Source organism: Maylandia zebra, linkage group LG6 (genome assembly GCF_041146795.1).
Source record: "Maylandia zebra isolate NMK-2024a linkage group LG6, Mzebra_GT3a, whole genome shotgun sequence".
Lineage (NCBI taxonomy): Eukaryota > Metazoa > Chordata > Actinopteri > Cichliformes > Cichlidae > Maylandia > Maylandia zebra.
The window spans coordinates 45194904-45211216 of NC_135172.1; the positions used below are offsets into that span (position 1 = coordinate 45194904).

At 43.4% G+C, this 16313-nt stretch overlaps 1 protein-coding gene across 1 annotated transcript in view; it reads right to left on the reverse strand.

Moving 5' to 3' along the window:
- The window catches only part of LOC101486692 (outer dynein arm-docking complex subunit 3), a 29834-nt gene extending 14022 nt beyond the window's left edge, over nt 1-15812 (reverse strand). The window contains exons 1-5 of the mRNA XM_024800471.2: nt 15615-15812; nt 14308-14429; nt 13977-14054; nt 10650-10835; nt 10419-10520 (exon numbers count right to left, since the gene is read on the reverse strand). Coding sequence (XP_024656239.2) covers nt 10419-10520; nt 10650-10835; nt 13977-14054; nt 14308-14429; nt 15615-15663 — 537 coding nt within the window. The 5' untranslated portion in view covers nt 15664-15812. The remainder of the gene's footprint in view (nt 1-10418; nt 10521-10649; nt 10836-13976; nt 14055-14307; nt 14430-15614) is intronic.
- Between the last annotated feature and the right edge of the window lie 501 nt (nt 15813-16313).

Sequence of the window (16313 nt, forward strand, 5' to 3'; positions counted from 1 at the left end):
ATCTCTATCCCATAAAAACAGTCGGTGATCACTGTCGGCCTCTCTCGGTTTTTATTACCGTTGTTCATTTTGTGTGTGAATGGGTGGATGACTGGATATGTAAAGCGCTTTGGGGTCCTTAGGGACTAGTAAAAGCGCTATATAAATACAGGCCATTTACCATTTTAAAGCACAGTTATCAAAACCTTACGGTGTAACTACAGCCCAGCCCATGCAGCAGTATATTAATGACTAACCTCGTATTGTGGATGGATTATCTCAGTTGTTCTCCTGACTGAAGTTTGGTCCGTTTACAGCATCCTGCCATGCGACTGCATTTGTCTCTAACCATCAAGAACCTTCACATTAACGTTTATCGAGTGGAAAAAAGTTAGCGTTCATCCTCCAGCTTCACTGTGTTTATGTTATGCAAACATAGCTGTGTAGCTAGCGATTACGTAGCACATCATTATATACCAGCTAGCCCAACTTCAGTAACCTTACAAACGTCACTGCTGTTTAGTTTCCTGTCTTCATTTATGTTGGAAGTGATAGCAGTGTTAACTTGTTATTTTCTGTTATATCGCGAGAGTACTATTGCCCGCGGTGAGTTGTTACAGAGATTGAAAATGTGACGTCATTCAGGGGTAAAACCGCAAAGAATTCTGGGAACTCGTGGCAAGAGGTACTAGCGCACGCAGGCTTTCAATTGAAATCAGTTACACAGCGATAAAAAGAAACAAAAAATGGCAAGAAGCTGTTTTATTATTAACTGCACAAGCCGGGTGAGCGACAGCCGCGTGAAGCCGACGGGTAAAGCGAATGGTTTTTATTGGATTCCGGCGTGGAAGAGAAATTGTCCAAGCCATGTTTCCAAAGTCAAGTCAAGTCAAGTTTATTTATAAAGCACATTTAAAAACAACCAAGGCTGACCAAAGTGCTGTACAATAAAATACAAATATAAAATACAATAAAACGCAAGTACATAAAACACCTCACTGATAAAAAAAATAAGTTAAAAAAGTAAGTTAAACCTTGCTAAAAGCCAATGAGAAGAGGTGAGTTTTAAGAGCAGTTTTAAAAGTTCCTAGGCTTGTGGAGAATCTGATGTGAGGAGGTAAACTGTTCCACAGTCTGGGTGCAGCCACAGCAAAAGCCCTCTCTCCCCTAGTCTTTAGTCTGTACCTGGGAACATCTAAAAGCATCAGGTCTGCTGACCTCAAAGATCTCCTGGGGCGGTAAATGCTAAGAAGCTCTGCCAGGTAAGGAGGTGCAGTACCGTTAAGAACCTTAAAAACCAGCAGTAAAATTTTAAAATCAATCCTAAAAGCAACTGGGAGCCAGTGGAGAGAGCAGAGGACCGGAGCTATGTGGTCTCTCTTTTTGGAACCGGTCAGCATGCAAGCAGTAGCGTTCTGCACCAGTTGGAGGCGATGCAGACAGGAACGATCTAAACCAGCATAAAGGAAGTTACAGTAGTCCAGCCGTGATGTAATAAAAGCATGGACCACCCTTTCTAGATCGTTCCTGCACAGGTAGGACTTGACTTTAGCTAAAATCTGTAGATTGATAAAAAGATCCCTTGACTACGGAGCTGATTTGTTTATCAAATTTAAAAGCACTGTCAAAAGTAACACCGAGGCTCTTAATGGAGGAAGTACATTTGGAAGTTAGGGGTCCCTAAGTCAAGAAGAGGTGATGGATGGCCTAATATAACGTTCGAAAACACTCCACCTCACATGTTAGTCTGCTCCAAGCATTTCCACAAAGGTAAGTGTTTTGTAGTAGTTAATACGTCTTATATGGCGCTGAACAGAAATCATCGCGCTATGCTCCTTTGTTTATTGTGGCTGTGTGTAATGTTTGCTGTGTTTTGTAGGCAAACCAGCCTACAAAATGCTGGAATGCGATCCAGACTGGGCACCCTCTCTCAAACAGTGAGATTTGATCAGTTAAGACAGAGATCGAAATCAAAACAGCCACGAAAAGGCCCGCGTTCCTGTGGGGCAGAGACAGCTCATCCAGGCGAAATCCATGCAGGTAACATTGTTAATGTACATAAATAAATTCCACTTTTTCCACATTAAGTACTGTGTCTTGTTTTTGCACATAAAATGAACTTGTCTTTGTCTGTATGCATGTGTATCTTTCAGCACCAGTCACTACGAAAACTACAGCTGAGATCCAACCACAGCAGATAGCTTAAACATCTGGCTTTCTACAGAAGCTTTCACCTGGGGACATAGTGCTCGCTGACCGGGGTATTGATATCAAGGAAAGTGTTGCCTTAATGGGTGTCACTTTAAAAATTCCAGCATTTACACGGGGTCGTAGTCAGCTACAAGCAAAAGATGTGGAGGACACACGAAAACTGGCACATGTCTGGATCCACGTAGAACGCGTTATAGGCTGTCTACGGTCCAAGTACACTGTCCTAAATGACACCATCCATTTAGGTTTTGTGGTGCCATGTGAAGGTGAGAACATGACTTTGCTGGATAAGATAGTCGCTGTATCATGTGCGCTCACAAATATGTGCCCAAGTGTTGTTGTGAAGCAAGCAAGTGATGAATAACTGTTTTCCAATTTGTTGTATCAATTTTTTGTGGTTGTTGTTTTTGTTTTGTTGTGCAGCTGTGTTTTTATACAAATCAACTAATAATGCACAACGGTATACTATTTTGCCTTTGTCCTGTAAGCTTCAATAGTAACATGTAACACTGTTGTCAGTTATAAATAAAGACAGTCCTGATGAAAGACTTGTGCAACACTTACTTTATTTGTATCTAGTACAAACTGAAAAGAAAAATAGATTGCGTTGGCCCATTCTGGACAAAGAGATAATTTACAGCACAGCTGTAAAGTGCAGTAGTGCAAATCGGCAAATATTTACAACAAAGTATAACTGTTGTGACAGACATTTATAGCAATTTAAACACGTTCTAATAATTCACTGTGAGTGACAGAACAACAGGTAACACAAGCCATAAAGTGCAGAGTACAGGAAGATGGGTCCACCCAAATGTGACACTAAACATGAAATCACAATAAAGTCCTTCAATATAAGAGTTGTCTGCAAGCTTTTTCCTTCCTTTTTTTTTTGTCACGGTAACATCCATGGAATGTGGCCCTTGTGAAACACTGGTTTCTGGATCAGTGTAGTGATTGGCCAAGAGCTCTGGCATCACGACTGCTGCTTGTGGGGTCTCGATTTAAGGCTTCGTAGGTATTGTTGTCACAAGCCGGCTTCGGCATCCTCAGCGTCGCCTGGTCCAGCCTCTGCTTCTGCCCCGTCTGGTCCAGCCTCCTCCTCGCCTGGTGCTGCGGGGGCCACGCCACCTTCAGGTCCCAAACTGCCGCCTCGACATCGGCGGTCATCTGCCAGGCCGCTCGTTGGGCGTCATCGTCGATATGGACGACCTCCCAAATGCCGCCGCTACCTTCCGTGCGGCCGGCCTCCGGACTTGTGTCGCCGCCGCCGTTGCTGTCCGCACGGTCGGCCCCCTGAACTGTTTCCCCGTCGCCGCCGCTGCCGTGTGCACGGTCGGCACCTTGAACTGTTTCCACTTCGCCACCGCTGCCTTCCGCGCGGTTGGCTTTTGGATCTGTGTCGCCAACGTGGCCGGCCTCAGAAGATGAATTGTCCTGGACTTCTGAGTTGTCAGCCTCCGGGCCGGCCTCCTGAACTGTGTTTTGTTCTTGAACTCCAGCATGTGTGTTTGTTTTGGACAATTCACTTGGTTCGCTGGAGCTTGTTTTTGTTCGGTGTTGGTCCCTCCGTCCTGGACCCAAACTGGACACAAACTTGTAAACCTCTTCTAGGATTGGAGGGTAGAAGGGTTTCCAGTTCCTGCAGAGTCTGGCTAATCTTGCTCTAGAGGGCATCTATAGTGAAATAGACCTGTCTTATCTTTTCACCTAGAAGCTGATTTTGTGCTCCCTGTAGAATCAAGTCTGCTCTGTATCCCCTGACAGTGGATTTAAGGCGCAAGCTCTTAGGAACAACTCTGCTTTCTCTGCATCTCAGGTTGAAACGGAGATGGTTCCTATAAGCCGCTAGTTTTCTTGATTCCCTTTCATACTCCCACACCAGTTGAAGGGTGCTCCTCCCAAAATGTACGGCAATATGTCTGTGAAGGTTCTCAGTCATCCAGGTCATCATAGACCTGGGTGACTGAAAACCCTCACAGACATTAGAGATGAAAATACTACAGAAAGCTGCAATGAAAATGAAGTTCTCATTGTAACTGCTGAAATGTCTACAAAAGAGAAACAAAGTTCTTGTGAAGCTTCATAAACAGTTTGGCCATGCATCTGCAGAGAGGTTATTGAGACTCATCTAAAGCTCTGTCAATACAGACCAACAATGTGCATTTATTCTGCAAGAGGTAGATCATGACTGTGACATTTATCAGAGATATTGCAAAACCAAGCCGAGAGCTGCTGTTGGTCTACCTCTGGTTTCTGAGTATAATGAGACAGTAGCGATGGCTCTACATGAGCTGGAGCCTTCACATCATCGACCACTTCACACGCTTCAGTGACGGCAGCATCGTAAAGACAAAGAAAGCTGCAGAGATCGTCAACTCCTTCATTCACACCTGGATAAGCATTCACGGTGCCCCCAGACAGCTCTACACAGATAACGGCGGAGAGTTCAACAACACGGAGCTTCGGGACATGGCTGAAAACTTCAACATTGAGGTAAAGATAACGGCGGGGTATAGTCCCTGGAGCAACGGACTACTGGAAAGACATAACGTGACACTTACAGAAATCCTCCTGAAGGTAAAAAAGGAACAAGGATGTGACTGGCACACTGCGTTAGACTGGGCCCTCATGGCCAAAAACAGTATGCTGTACATGGTTATAGTCCACATCAACTTGTGTTTGGCCAAAACCCCAACCTTCCTTCTGTGTTGATGGATAAGCCACCTGCCTTAGAAAGCACAACTGTAAGCGCAAGAGTAGCTGAACACACATCAGCATTACATGCTTCCAGGAAAGCATTTACTGAGGCAGAGTGTTCAGAAGGGATCATGAGAGCACTACACAAGCAACTTGGGCCTACAGATGACAAATATGAGGCAGGAGATAAAGTATACTACAAACGAGTCGACTGTACAGAGTGTAAGGGTCGAGGTGTAGTTATTGGGCAAGATGGAGCTGTTGTATTTGTAAGACATGGGGGGACTCTTGTAAGAGTACAGCAGTCAAGGTTGAGTAAAGTGGATGCACAGAGTGGAGATAAACAAATACCACAGAGTACTACTGATGATGACACTGACAACAAAGACACAGTTGAAAATGATGAGACAGAAGCACCCGATGGTGAACAGAGTATTAGTGAGGAAGAAGAGATCACTAGTGACAGGGAAACTAACACTACAGTAACATGTCTATGACACAGTCTTCTACATACACTGATCCTGTCTCCTCTGCAGATGTAAAGTTAAGGGCAGGACAGCTGATCACTTTTACGAACAGAGACAACGGTGTTCAACATACAGCCAGAGTGCTAGGCAGACCGGGAAAAGCAAAAGGGCAATACAAAAACTGGTACAATGTGCAATATCTTAAGCCTGATGGTAGTGAAGGTGAAAAGAAAGCTTTAGACATGTCACTTGTTGATGGTCTTTGCACTGAAGCTGAAAACAGAGATGTAGATGTACTAATAACAAAAGATATCTCCTTTGATGCTGCCAAAAAGGAGATTGAGAACTGGCAAAGTAATGGCGTGTTTGATGAAGTGAAAGACCTGGGTCAAAAATGTGTGTCTACTAGACGGTTCTGTACACTCAAAGAAACTAATAATGGTATCGTCCCAAAGGCCCGACTTGTTGCGGGTTTGAAAGACTCTCCAACATGTGCATCTGAGTCCCTCAGACTGGTGCTAGCTGTGATATATCAAAACAAGTGGAAAATGAATTAAATGGACATTACATCTGCCTTTTTGCAGGGAATGGAACTGTCAAGAGACATTATCTTCATCCCCCACCTGAAGCTGGCAAGGACAATGTTCTATGGAAACTAAAAAAGTGTGTGTATGGACTTGCAGATGCTTCACTTTATTGGTACAATAAGGTCAAAGACATTATGGTCAAAACTGGTGGTAAAATATCACAGGTTGATCGCGCAGAATGAACTGGGACTCAACAGCCGTCTGTGTGCATGGGTGTTGGACTTCCTCACTGGCAGAACTCAGGTGGTGAGGATGGGTAGATGCGTCTCTAGAAGCATCACCATCAACACAGGAGCACCACAGGGGTGTGTCCTCTCGCCACTGCTCTACTCCCTCTACACTTCAGACTGTGTGGCCACCCATGGCTCCAACACCATTGTGAAGTTCGCTGACGACACAGTGGTGTTGAGCGCCATCTCCAACAACGATGAGGCGGCCTACATGGCTGAAGTGAAGAATCTGGCATCACGGTGCCATGATAACCACCTCCAGCTGAACGTTGGCGAGACCAAGGAGCTGGTGGTGGACTTCAGAAGGAGTCAGCACAAAGACTACAAGCCCATTATCATCAATGGAGCAAAAGGCTAGGCAGCGCCTGTACCACCTACGACAACTGAGGAAGTTCAGGGTCTCTCCTGAGATCCTCAGGACTTTCTAGCAGGCGCTGTGGAGAGAATCCTTACACAGAACATCACATCCTGGTTTGGGAACAGCTGTGTTGAGGACCAAAAAGCTCTCCAGAGAGTGATCCATACAGCAGAACACTGCTGCAGGATTGCTCTCCCCCTGCTTCAGGACACCTACACCAGGAGATGCCGGACAAGAGCAGCGCAGATATTGAAGCACCCGTCCCATCCTGTAAACAAACTGTTCCAACTTCTGCAATCGGGTAGAAGGTTCCGCATCATCCGGGCAAGGACAGAGAGGCTCAAGAGGGTATGGACATTTGTACAGTTAATGATGTAATAGAGGCACATCAACAACTTTACATTGATAACCTACAGCCGGTTCAGTTACAAGCAGCATGGGCTGTACAGAGGGATGCTTCCTTAAGTGAAACAGAACGGGAGCAACTCAGGTCAAAAATAGGACAGATTTTGTGGGTTGCCAAACAAACGAGGCCAGATGTGATGTTTGACACATGCAGCCTTGGATCTAATATCAAAGGTGCAACTGTGCAGTCCATTCATGAAGTGAACAAAGTTATCTGTAAACTTAAGGCAGAGAAAGTGACTCTTAAGTTTCAGAGCTTGGCTAACAGTGAGGATTTGGCACTGGTTGTTTTCAGTGACGCTTCTTTTGGTAACCTTCCTGATGGTGGTACTCAAGGAGGGACATTAATCGTCCTTATGGGTAAAGGAGGAAAGTTTTGTCCTCTCTTTTGGCAGCCTAAGAAAATCAGGCGTGTGGTCAGAAGTACACTGGCAGGAGAAACTCTTGCCATGTCAGATGGAATAGACACTGCGGTATTCCTGGCAACACTTTTTTCAGAGCTTACAACTGGTAACACTGGTCTGAACGCTCTTCCTTTGATCTGTGTGACTGACAATCATTCCTTGTTTGATGCACTCAAGTCCGCTAAGCAGGTTACAGAGAAGAGACTGAGGCTAGAAATGAGTAGCATTAAAAAGCTCATACAAGCCAAGAAAATCAGACAGGTTTGTTGGTCAGATTCCAAATCCCAACTTGCTGATTGTCTGACAAAAAAGGGAGTTTCACCTTTAACCCTTCTAAAAGCATGAGATGAAGGACTCTGGATACTGTGAAGTTTTCTTTGCATTAAAATGCACTATTGTTTATTGTGTGCAGTGATAGTATGCTTTAAGCAAAGCAAAGCACATTGAAGTGTTTCTGTCACGGCTGGCAGGGTGAGCCGTGTAGTGTTGGAGGAAAAGGAGGACCCAAAATGCAGGCAGCCGACTGATGATATGAGTGAGGGTTTATTTACAGGTGACAGTGGCAGAACAGACAACGAATCATGAGAAAACAACTGAAGAAACCTAAACTAGGAGAACTAAATGACAAACCTGAGAGCATACAAAAGGGGTGTGGGGCAGAGAGATGCAGAGACAGGAACGGAACACCATAGAACGCAGATGAGCCGACAACGAACACAGACTGACACCCACTATACACACACACACACACACACACACACACACACACACACACACACACACACACGGTAATCGGGTAATCGCACACAGGAGGGAAGAACAGCTGATCTGGATACACATGATGACTGGAGGACACAAGCTGAACACAATGACAAAAGACACAGACCTTCAGAATAGAACAGGAAATCCAGAACACGAGCCTTCAAAGTAAAGCAGGAAACACACAGACTGATTTACAACACAACACGGGGACATGAACAGAGCACCAAGGACAGACACAGGTAGGGCTGAATATACACCAAACTTCAGGTTGAACCCTAAACTAGTACAAAATCAGAATAAACACAAGGCACAAAAATGAACTTCAAGGAAACACAAAACGCTGGGTCAAAATGACCCAGGACCCTGACAGTTTCCTGGATGTTCAACAAAGTTGACAAGTTTTTTTTTTGTTTTGTTTACTCACACATATATGTATACAAATGTTTAAAAGGGGTGTTTATATTTTTATTTTTAAAAAAAGAAAGAGGGAGATTGTTAACTTGTTATTTTCTGTTATATCACGGCCCACGGTGAGTTGTTGTTATTGTGTGTGAGCAGTAAAACATGGAGTAACGAATAAAGCGCTTGGAGTGAGACCACGACGTCATGTCTTTTGACTTAACAAGCAGAGCTGTACGTTTGAATTTTTTTTAGAAATCTCTCAGTCAGAACATGCTATATCATGTTTAGGTGGAAACTACCGAGCTAACTTCCTGCTAACGTCTAACTCCGTTAAATGTAATAAATCCTGTTTTCATGGATGCCTGGATGTTAAACTTAATTTAAACCTTATAAAGCAGCAACGCTGATCATTGTATTATGCAGGTGTCTGCTAACGCCTAAAACAGAATTAATGCTGAGAGCAAAGACCAAAATAACCATTTTCAGAGACCAGCTTTGCAGTGAGTGTTTCAAAAGTACACTGAACAAAAATATAAACGCAACACTTTTGTTTTTGCTCCCATTCCCCATGGGATGGACGTAGAGACCTAAAATTCATTCCAGATACACAATATAACCATCCCTCCCAAACAGTGGTCACAAATCAGTCCAAATGTGTGGTAGTGGGCACATCTGCTATATTGAGATAATCCATCCCACCTCACAGGTGTGCCACATCAGGATGCTGATCTGACATCATGAGTAGTGCACAGGTGTACCTCAGACTGCCCACAACAAAAGGCCACCCTGGAATGTGCAGTTTTTTGCGCTATTGGGGGTCTGGGGACCCAGAACCGGTCAGTATCTGGTGTGACCACCATTTGCCTCATGCAGTGCAACACATCGTCGCATGGAGTCTATCAGATTGTCACTCCACTTCAATGGCTGTGCGAGGTTGTTGGATATTCGTGGGAACTGGTACACGCTGTCGTATACGCCGGTCAAGCACATCCCGAACATGCTCAATGGGTGACATGTCCGGTGAGTATGCTGGCCATGCAAGAACTGGGACATTCTCAGCTGCCATCTGCCCTGAACAATGTGAACCATGATTCATCCGTGAAGCGCACACCTCTCCAACGTGCCAGACGCCATCGAATGTGAGCATTTGCCCACACAAGTCTGTTACGGCGACGAGCTGGAGTCAGGTCAAGACCCCGATGAGGACGACGGGCATGCAGTTGAGCGTCCCTGAGACGGTTTCTGACAGTTTGTGCAGAAATTGTTTGGTTGTGCAAACCAATTGTTCCAGCAGCTGTCTGGGTGGCTGGTCTCAGACGATCTTGGAGGTGAACCTGCTGGATGTGGAGGTCCTGGGCTGGTGTGGTTACACGAGGTCTGCGGTTGTGAGGCCGGTTGGATGTGCTGCCATATTCTCGGAAACGCCTGTGGAGACGGCTTATGGTTGAGAAATGAACATTCAATGCACGGGCGACAGATCTGGTTGACATTCCTGCTGTCAGCATGCCAATTGCACGCTCCCTCATTGCTTGTGGCATCTGTGGCATTTTGCTGTGAGACAAAACTGCACATTCCAGGGTGGCCTTTTGTTGTGGGCAGTCTGAGGTACACCTGTGCACTACTCATGATGTCAGATCAGCATCCTGATGTGGCACACCTGTGAGGTGGGATGGATTATCTCAATATAGCAGATGTGCCCACTACCACACATTTGGACTGATTTGTGACCACTGTTTGGGAGGGATGGTTATATTGTGTATCTGGAATGAATTTTAGGTCTCTACGTCCATCCCATGGGGAATGGGAGCAAAAACAAAAGTGTTGCGTTTATATTTTTGTTCAGTGTATATAACACAAACCGTTACAGGAGACGGTGCCGACAAAGTCTTGCGTTTTACGAGGAACGCTGGACTGACCTGTAAGTGACTCTTTAATTTCAGGTAGTCAATCATGATGTTCTCGGCCTCCTTGCACTTAAACTGGCTTTTTTCCAGACTGTTCTCCAGGACCCGCAAGTTCTGAAGACAAACACGAATCATTGCTCATTGTGACCTTTGACCTGCACATCTTATAACAAATGAGAACCATATAAAAAGAAACTCAGAGGCAATGACACTTTTTTGTTTTTGAATCAGAGAGGTAACTACCATGGCATTCTCCTCTTTTTTCAAAGTGCGAACACCAGGGGGCGCTACACTGTGCTCTGGTTTCATTCTCCGGTACTCCATCTTCAGCTCTTCACGGCGCCTCTCATAGATCTCAGTGCCATGTTTTAGGGCATTAAGACGCTTCCTGTTGGATAGCACGCAGTCGTCTAGTGTTCCAATGATCTCCTGTGAGACATGCAGAGGAGGAATGCAGTGCAGTCATGCATGCGGACCATGACAACAGATTTAGTGTGCAGTCCCATGAAGAACTAAGAACACCCTTAATTGATTGATCATCATCGGTGTGAGCAGGTCTACAGAATTCAGGTATGTTAACACAATCTTCACAGAAGAGGACGTTCCAGTGAACTCACAACAAGCTCAGAGAAACTGCAAAAGCCCTTCATGATCCTTTTTCTCAGTCAGTCTTTTTCCTTTTGTAGTTTTTTGCTTATTATTGCTGTCATTGTTAGATATCTTCAGTTTGTTAGCCTTTGGTTTGGATTTTCACCTGTGTGTCTTTCTGCTTAGCACTCCAGTTTTGTGCACCCCCTCCCAGTCTGTTTTATCAGCTCTTAAATTAGAATAACAAACATTTTTCACCAAAATTCAGGTGAAATTCCTATGGTGGTCACTTTTTACCGGGAACTGCACAGATTCAAGGTTGATTAAAACACTCAAAATTCACTGAAAGAAGTGCTCATCACGTTTAGATGTTCAAGTGCATAGTGTGGAGGATGTCATAAGGCCTGGAGGCAATCACATGTAAAACACAATATTTATGAGTGTTTTAAGTCGTAAATCGGGGCGATTTGACCCGATCACGACAGGAAGGTTAGTTTGCTCTTTTTTTCTTGCCTTTTTCAGTTTGGTATTCTAGCTCATTTTCTCTTTTATTCTCAGCCCTGATTCTGTCCTTTGTAATTCCCTGAGTTTGTTTTCCTGCCTCCTGCACTCTCTGTGTCAAGTCTGTTTATTTCCTGAGATCTGTTACTTGTTTTACCTTGTTGGGTTTTTTGTCTTTTGTGCTCTGTATTTAGTTTTACATTCCTTGTCTTGTTTTCTCACTTAGGTTTAGCTGCCCTCCCTGGCATGCCTATTTGTTCCTTCAGTTTGTCTCAGTTCTTTGTTGTGTCCTCTCTCATGGTTGCATGTCTTCTAACTGTTGGCTCTTTAGTTTTGGACCCTTGTTCCTGGCCAGCCTTTGTTTTGTATTTTGAGTTTATTTCCTTTCCTGTCCTGCATTTGGGTCCAAATCTTGTGTGCCACGCAGCTGGACGTGACAAACCCAAAACAGCTTTAGCAGATAGTCTGCACACCTTAGTGAGCATGTTAAAGGTTAAGGGCCGTGGAGGACTGATGATTTAGGGACCTACGAGTCACTGAGTGGACCGTGGACACCTCTACATACCCAAGTATTCCAGAGTCAGTGTGAGGCCATCTGTCCCACAGCTAAAGCTTGGACCAAACTGGGTTATCAACGCGATAATGTTGATGACCCAGTTTGATCGGGATGAGCACCATTTCCAATAGAACGACTGGAAAACCAAAGAATCAAGGTGCTGCAGAGCTCAGAGAGGTGTGCAGAAATGAATGGTGCAAACCGCAGTACCTATCCCTACAACTAAAACTTCAAATGATTTCACGTTGCGCTTACATGACTCTGGTAATTAAAACCTTGGAAAAGATCTTTAAAGTGTTATTTGATCCCCCATTAATGGTAAACTTGATCCTTCGTAATTTGTTCATCAGCAGAGTGAATGCTTTGATGATGCTAAACCCTTTATATTAAAGTCTGTCTAAGAGCACCTCAAAAAATCCAGTCCTCACGTTAGACTTCTGTTTGCTGACCTCTCTGCTTTTAATAAGAAGCAGCCTCACGTTCCAAACTCCCAGAACAGCTCCTGATGCTGACTTTAAACTTCCTACTGACGAGTCGACAAGTCCTCATTAACAAATGTCCGGCAGGACTGTGTCATGCTCTGGTTCCCCTCAGGGATGTGTTCTCGTTATTATGTATGCCGACAGCTGCAGGACTTCTTCTGAGGACAGATTTATAATTGCCTGATATCACTGTCCTCTGAGTCTGTCCACGGCCCTGTTTCGCCTGAATTTGTGAAGTAGTGTGATGATAACTATCTGGAGCTAAATGTGTGTCAAAAACAAAAGAAATGATCATTGATTTCAGACGCGTAACCCCGAGTATAAAGCCAGTGTTATTTGTGAAATAGTGCAGTCTTATAAATATCTCGGCACAGCCTTTGTCAAATATCTCCATCATAAAACAGGATCAACAGAGAATGTGTTAGTGGGGACGTTTTATGGCATTTTTATTGTTCATTTATTGAAAGTCTTTGAAGATTTTCTTTTATCTGCTGGCTCAGTATGTATCAAGGATAGAAACTCGCTCGGCAGTGTTGTTAATAAGTTGGTCGCCGTGACCTTGGACCCGGCCCAGTGTAGAATAAACTAAACTTAAAGTCCTTCATTAAAATTCAGAAACCTAAAATCCTCGTTTCTCAGCTCTTAGATTACTTACTGCTGACAGATGATGAATATTTCTGTGAATTTCTGTGAAAATATTTCTTCATTTCCAGTTAATACTTGCACAGCTGCTGTTATTGTGTATATATTTATTTATATTTCTCATACATTCTTATATAGTTCTATATTGTGTATTTTGTTGTACAGTTATTTTATTTTCAACTTTAATTTATATATTTATCTTTATCTTATTCTTCCCAGTTAAATTTACCCTTCATTCTAATTTGTGTTGTACAGTTATTTCATTTTTAACCTTAATTTATATTTTATTCCTTCCTAGTTAAATTTACCCTTTTAAATTTTTCATATTTATTTCCTATCTTATTCATAGCCTTTTCCTTTTTTGTTTTCTTTAGGTCACGAGCAGTTGTCCAAGCATTTCACTACATATCGTACTGTGTATGACTGTGTACGTGACAAATAAAATTTGAATTTGAATGTTTATTCTTATACATTTCTCCTTGTTATTCTATTTATTTATTTCATCCTTATGTTATTTTTCTTGATCTCAGCTTTACTGTGCATCAAAGCTGGTTTAAAGACTGTGTGTTATGTGTAAGCTGCAAGCAAAAAGCTCTTTTGGGGATTAATGAAGTCGAATCTGAATTAGTGCTGTCAAGAAGAGTGGACCAAAATTGCCCCACAGTGATGTGACAGATTGATAAAGTCAGAAAAACAATGCTGCAGCTTATTGCTGCTCAGTCACTGGCGGACTTATTTCTTCACAGTACTGCATTTCAAGTAAAATCGGAGTTCAGGGTGCGTGCACAGGCTTCCTCTCACCTTCACAGACTTGTTGCGGTAGGATTCCCTCTCCCTTGCTCTGTTTTGAAAGGCCGCTCTGATCACCTGCTCATCACGCTAAGAGGCAGACACCAGTGTCACCAAAAATGAATTCTAAAACACATTTTTTGCGTGAGATAAACGTGGTTAAAAAAGAGGAAAAGAAGGAGGATTGTTGTCTCCAGCTTCATAAGGACCATAAATGGCTTCCAGCTAGGTAGGCCAGGTTTCTCAGTCTGTGTGTGACTGCACTATTATCTTCTTTATTTTAAATTAAATAAAGTTCAGATCAGCATTCAAACATCTTTAGCTTGTGTTGTGACCATCTTACAGCATGAGCTCCCGCCAGCTTCCTGTGCAGCCTCCTGTTGTCCTCCCTCAGCTGATGGATCAGCTCCTGGTTCTTCATGATGGCAGCTTCATGTCTGTCATAGCACGCTTTTCTCTCCACCTCTATGGACACGTTTCATCACCACCACAATAATACAGAGAAACAGGTGACCCACAGTCACCTGCTGAATTTATCGGCTCTAAGTCAATTATAAGTGTTAAAGTTCATTTAAGAACCTAAATGGCAGTTTGCTGTTTTTCACTAAGCTGCTTCGTCTCGACTCTTTGTGTTCTAGGTGTTGCACTTTCTGCAGTTTATCACAGATGTGAGTAATGAAAGAGCTGTGTGAGATAACTGCGTAAATCATGCTGATTGTAAAATGCTTCATAAAGTTAAAATGAAATATCCTCAAGCTGGATGCCTACCTGTGCTTTTCTGTGCCATCGTTTTTTTCTTCTGATGAAAGAAAGATGGAACTCAGCAGGACCCTGAGTGTACCTGTCAGATGGTCACAGCTGTTGCTCGATATAACCAAAATAAGGTTGCACTGTTTTATATAAAATTAAAGTACACCTTCCTCAGACAGACAGACCACTGTTGCTTGTGTTTACCTCACAGCGACTGTATGATTTACATTCATTAGAGGGGATTTCAGATGAGGAGTAGCGATCATTCAGGATGGAAGTAGAACCTCCATAATACAGATCTGATTGTCACGAGAATCAAGCTATGGCTCATGTGTAAAACAAATCATTATCTTCAGTAATCAGTCCCAGGTGTTTTGGAGACTATACAAACAATAACATTGTTGTTTAAATTTTATTTTATTTAATAACTGTACAGTACTCTCTGTTTATAGTAACCATTGTCCTTAATGTAAATATGTAAGAAAAATTGTGTATGTTTCTGTCCTGTGTACTGTTTGTTTGTATATTTGTCTTTTTGGCTGCTGTTACAACCAAATTTCCCCTTGTGGGACAATTAAAGGATTATTCTATTCTATTCTATTATTTATTTTACAGCTGAAAATATCAATCACAGTTTAGGGCACTGAGAATTTTAGAAGACAAGTCGTTTTATTCATTCTCTGCAGCTCATTTAAAGACACTGATCAGCTGCAAGTGTCGAAACTTTGTCGTAATCGACACGAACTGGAGACAGCAAGCGTCTTTATCCGTGAGCTCTTTCATCGCTCAAATCTGTGATTAACTGCAGAAAATGCAACACCTGGAACACGAAGAGCGGAACAAGCCGCTAAGGTGCACCGGCTGCCTCCAGCTGAGCTGAAACCCGCCGAACAAACTTACCGAGCAGTCTGATTTTCCGCTTCAGCCCCGTGATGTGTTCAGCTGCCATCGCTGTGACTTCCTTCAGTCAGTGGCGGAAAACGAAGCCTTTGTTTCTGTTGGAGTTGGTCGCAGTGTTGCCTAGCAACGTGTACACCTAAAGCCAAACCAGGGCTCGTTGAATGAATAGTCGCGTCATTCTCCATTCAATCCAGTAAGGATCGCTGAGTCTCGCGATAGTTCAGGTGTTGTGCCAGAAAGTGATTGCCGTCCGCGGGAGCGCGCAGCTGCTTAAAGCTGTAGGGCCCAGATCCGTTACATAGACGGGATCAAACTGAGATAACGTGCTGTTACGTTTCGGTGTTGTCAGTGTTTTGTTTTTGCGTGACTGTCATGTGTTTCCTGTTTTATTTTGAAGGTCTGTTGTTATCTTAGTGTGTTCAGTTTACGTTTCCTTGTCTCGTCAGGTCTAATTTGCCCCAGCTGTGTTTCCCTCCTGTGGTCCATTCCCTGATTGCTCCTTCTATGTATTTAAGCCCTGTGTGTCAGTTGGTCATGGTCGCGATCTCCCCCGTGTTGTAAATAGTTTGGTGTTTTGTTGTAAATAAATAGTCTGTTGTAAATAGCTGTGAATGGGTTTGTTAATATTTTCGTTTGAGACACCTTCGTTTTGGGATTTTGGTGGAGAGCTTTAGTTTTTTTCTCGTGTGTTTTTTTTCT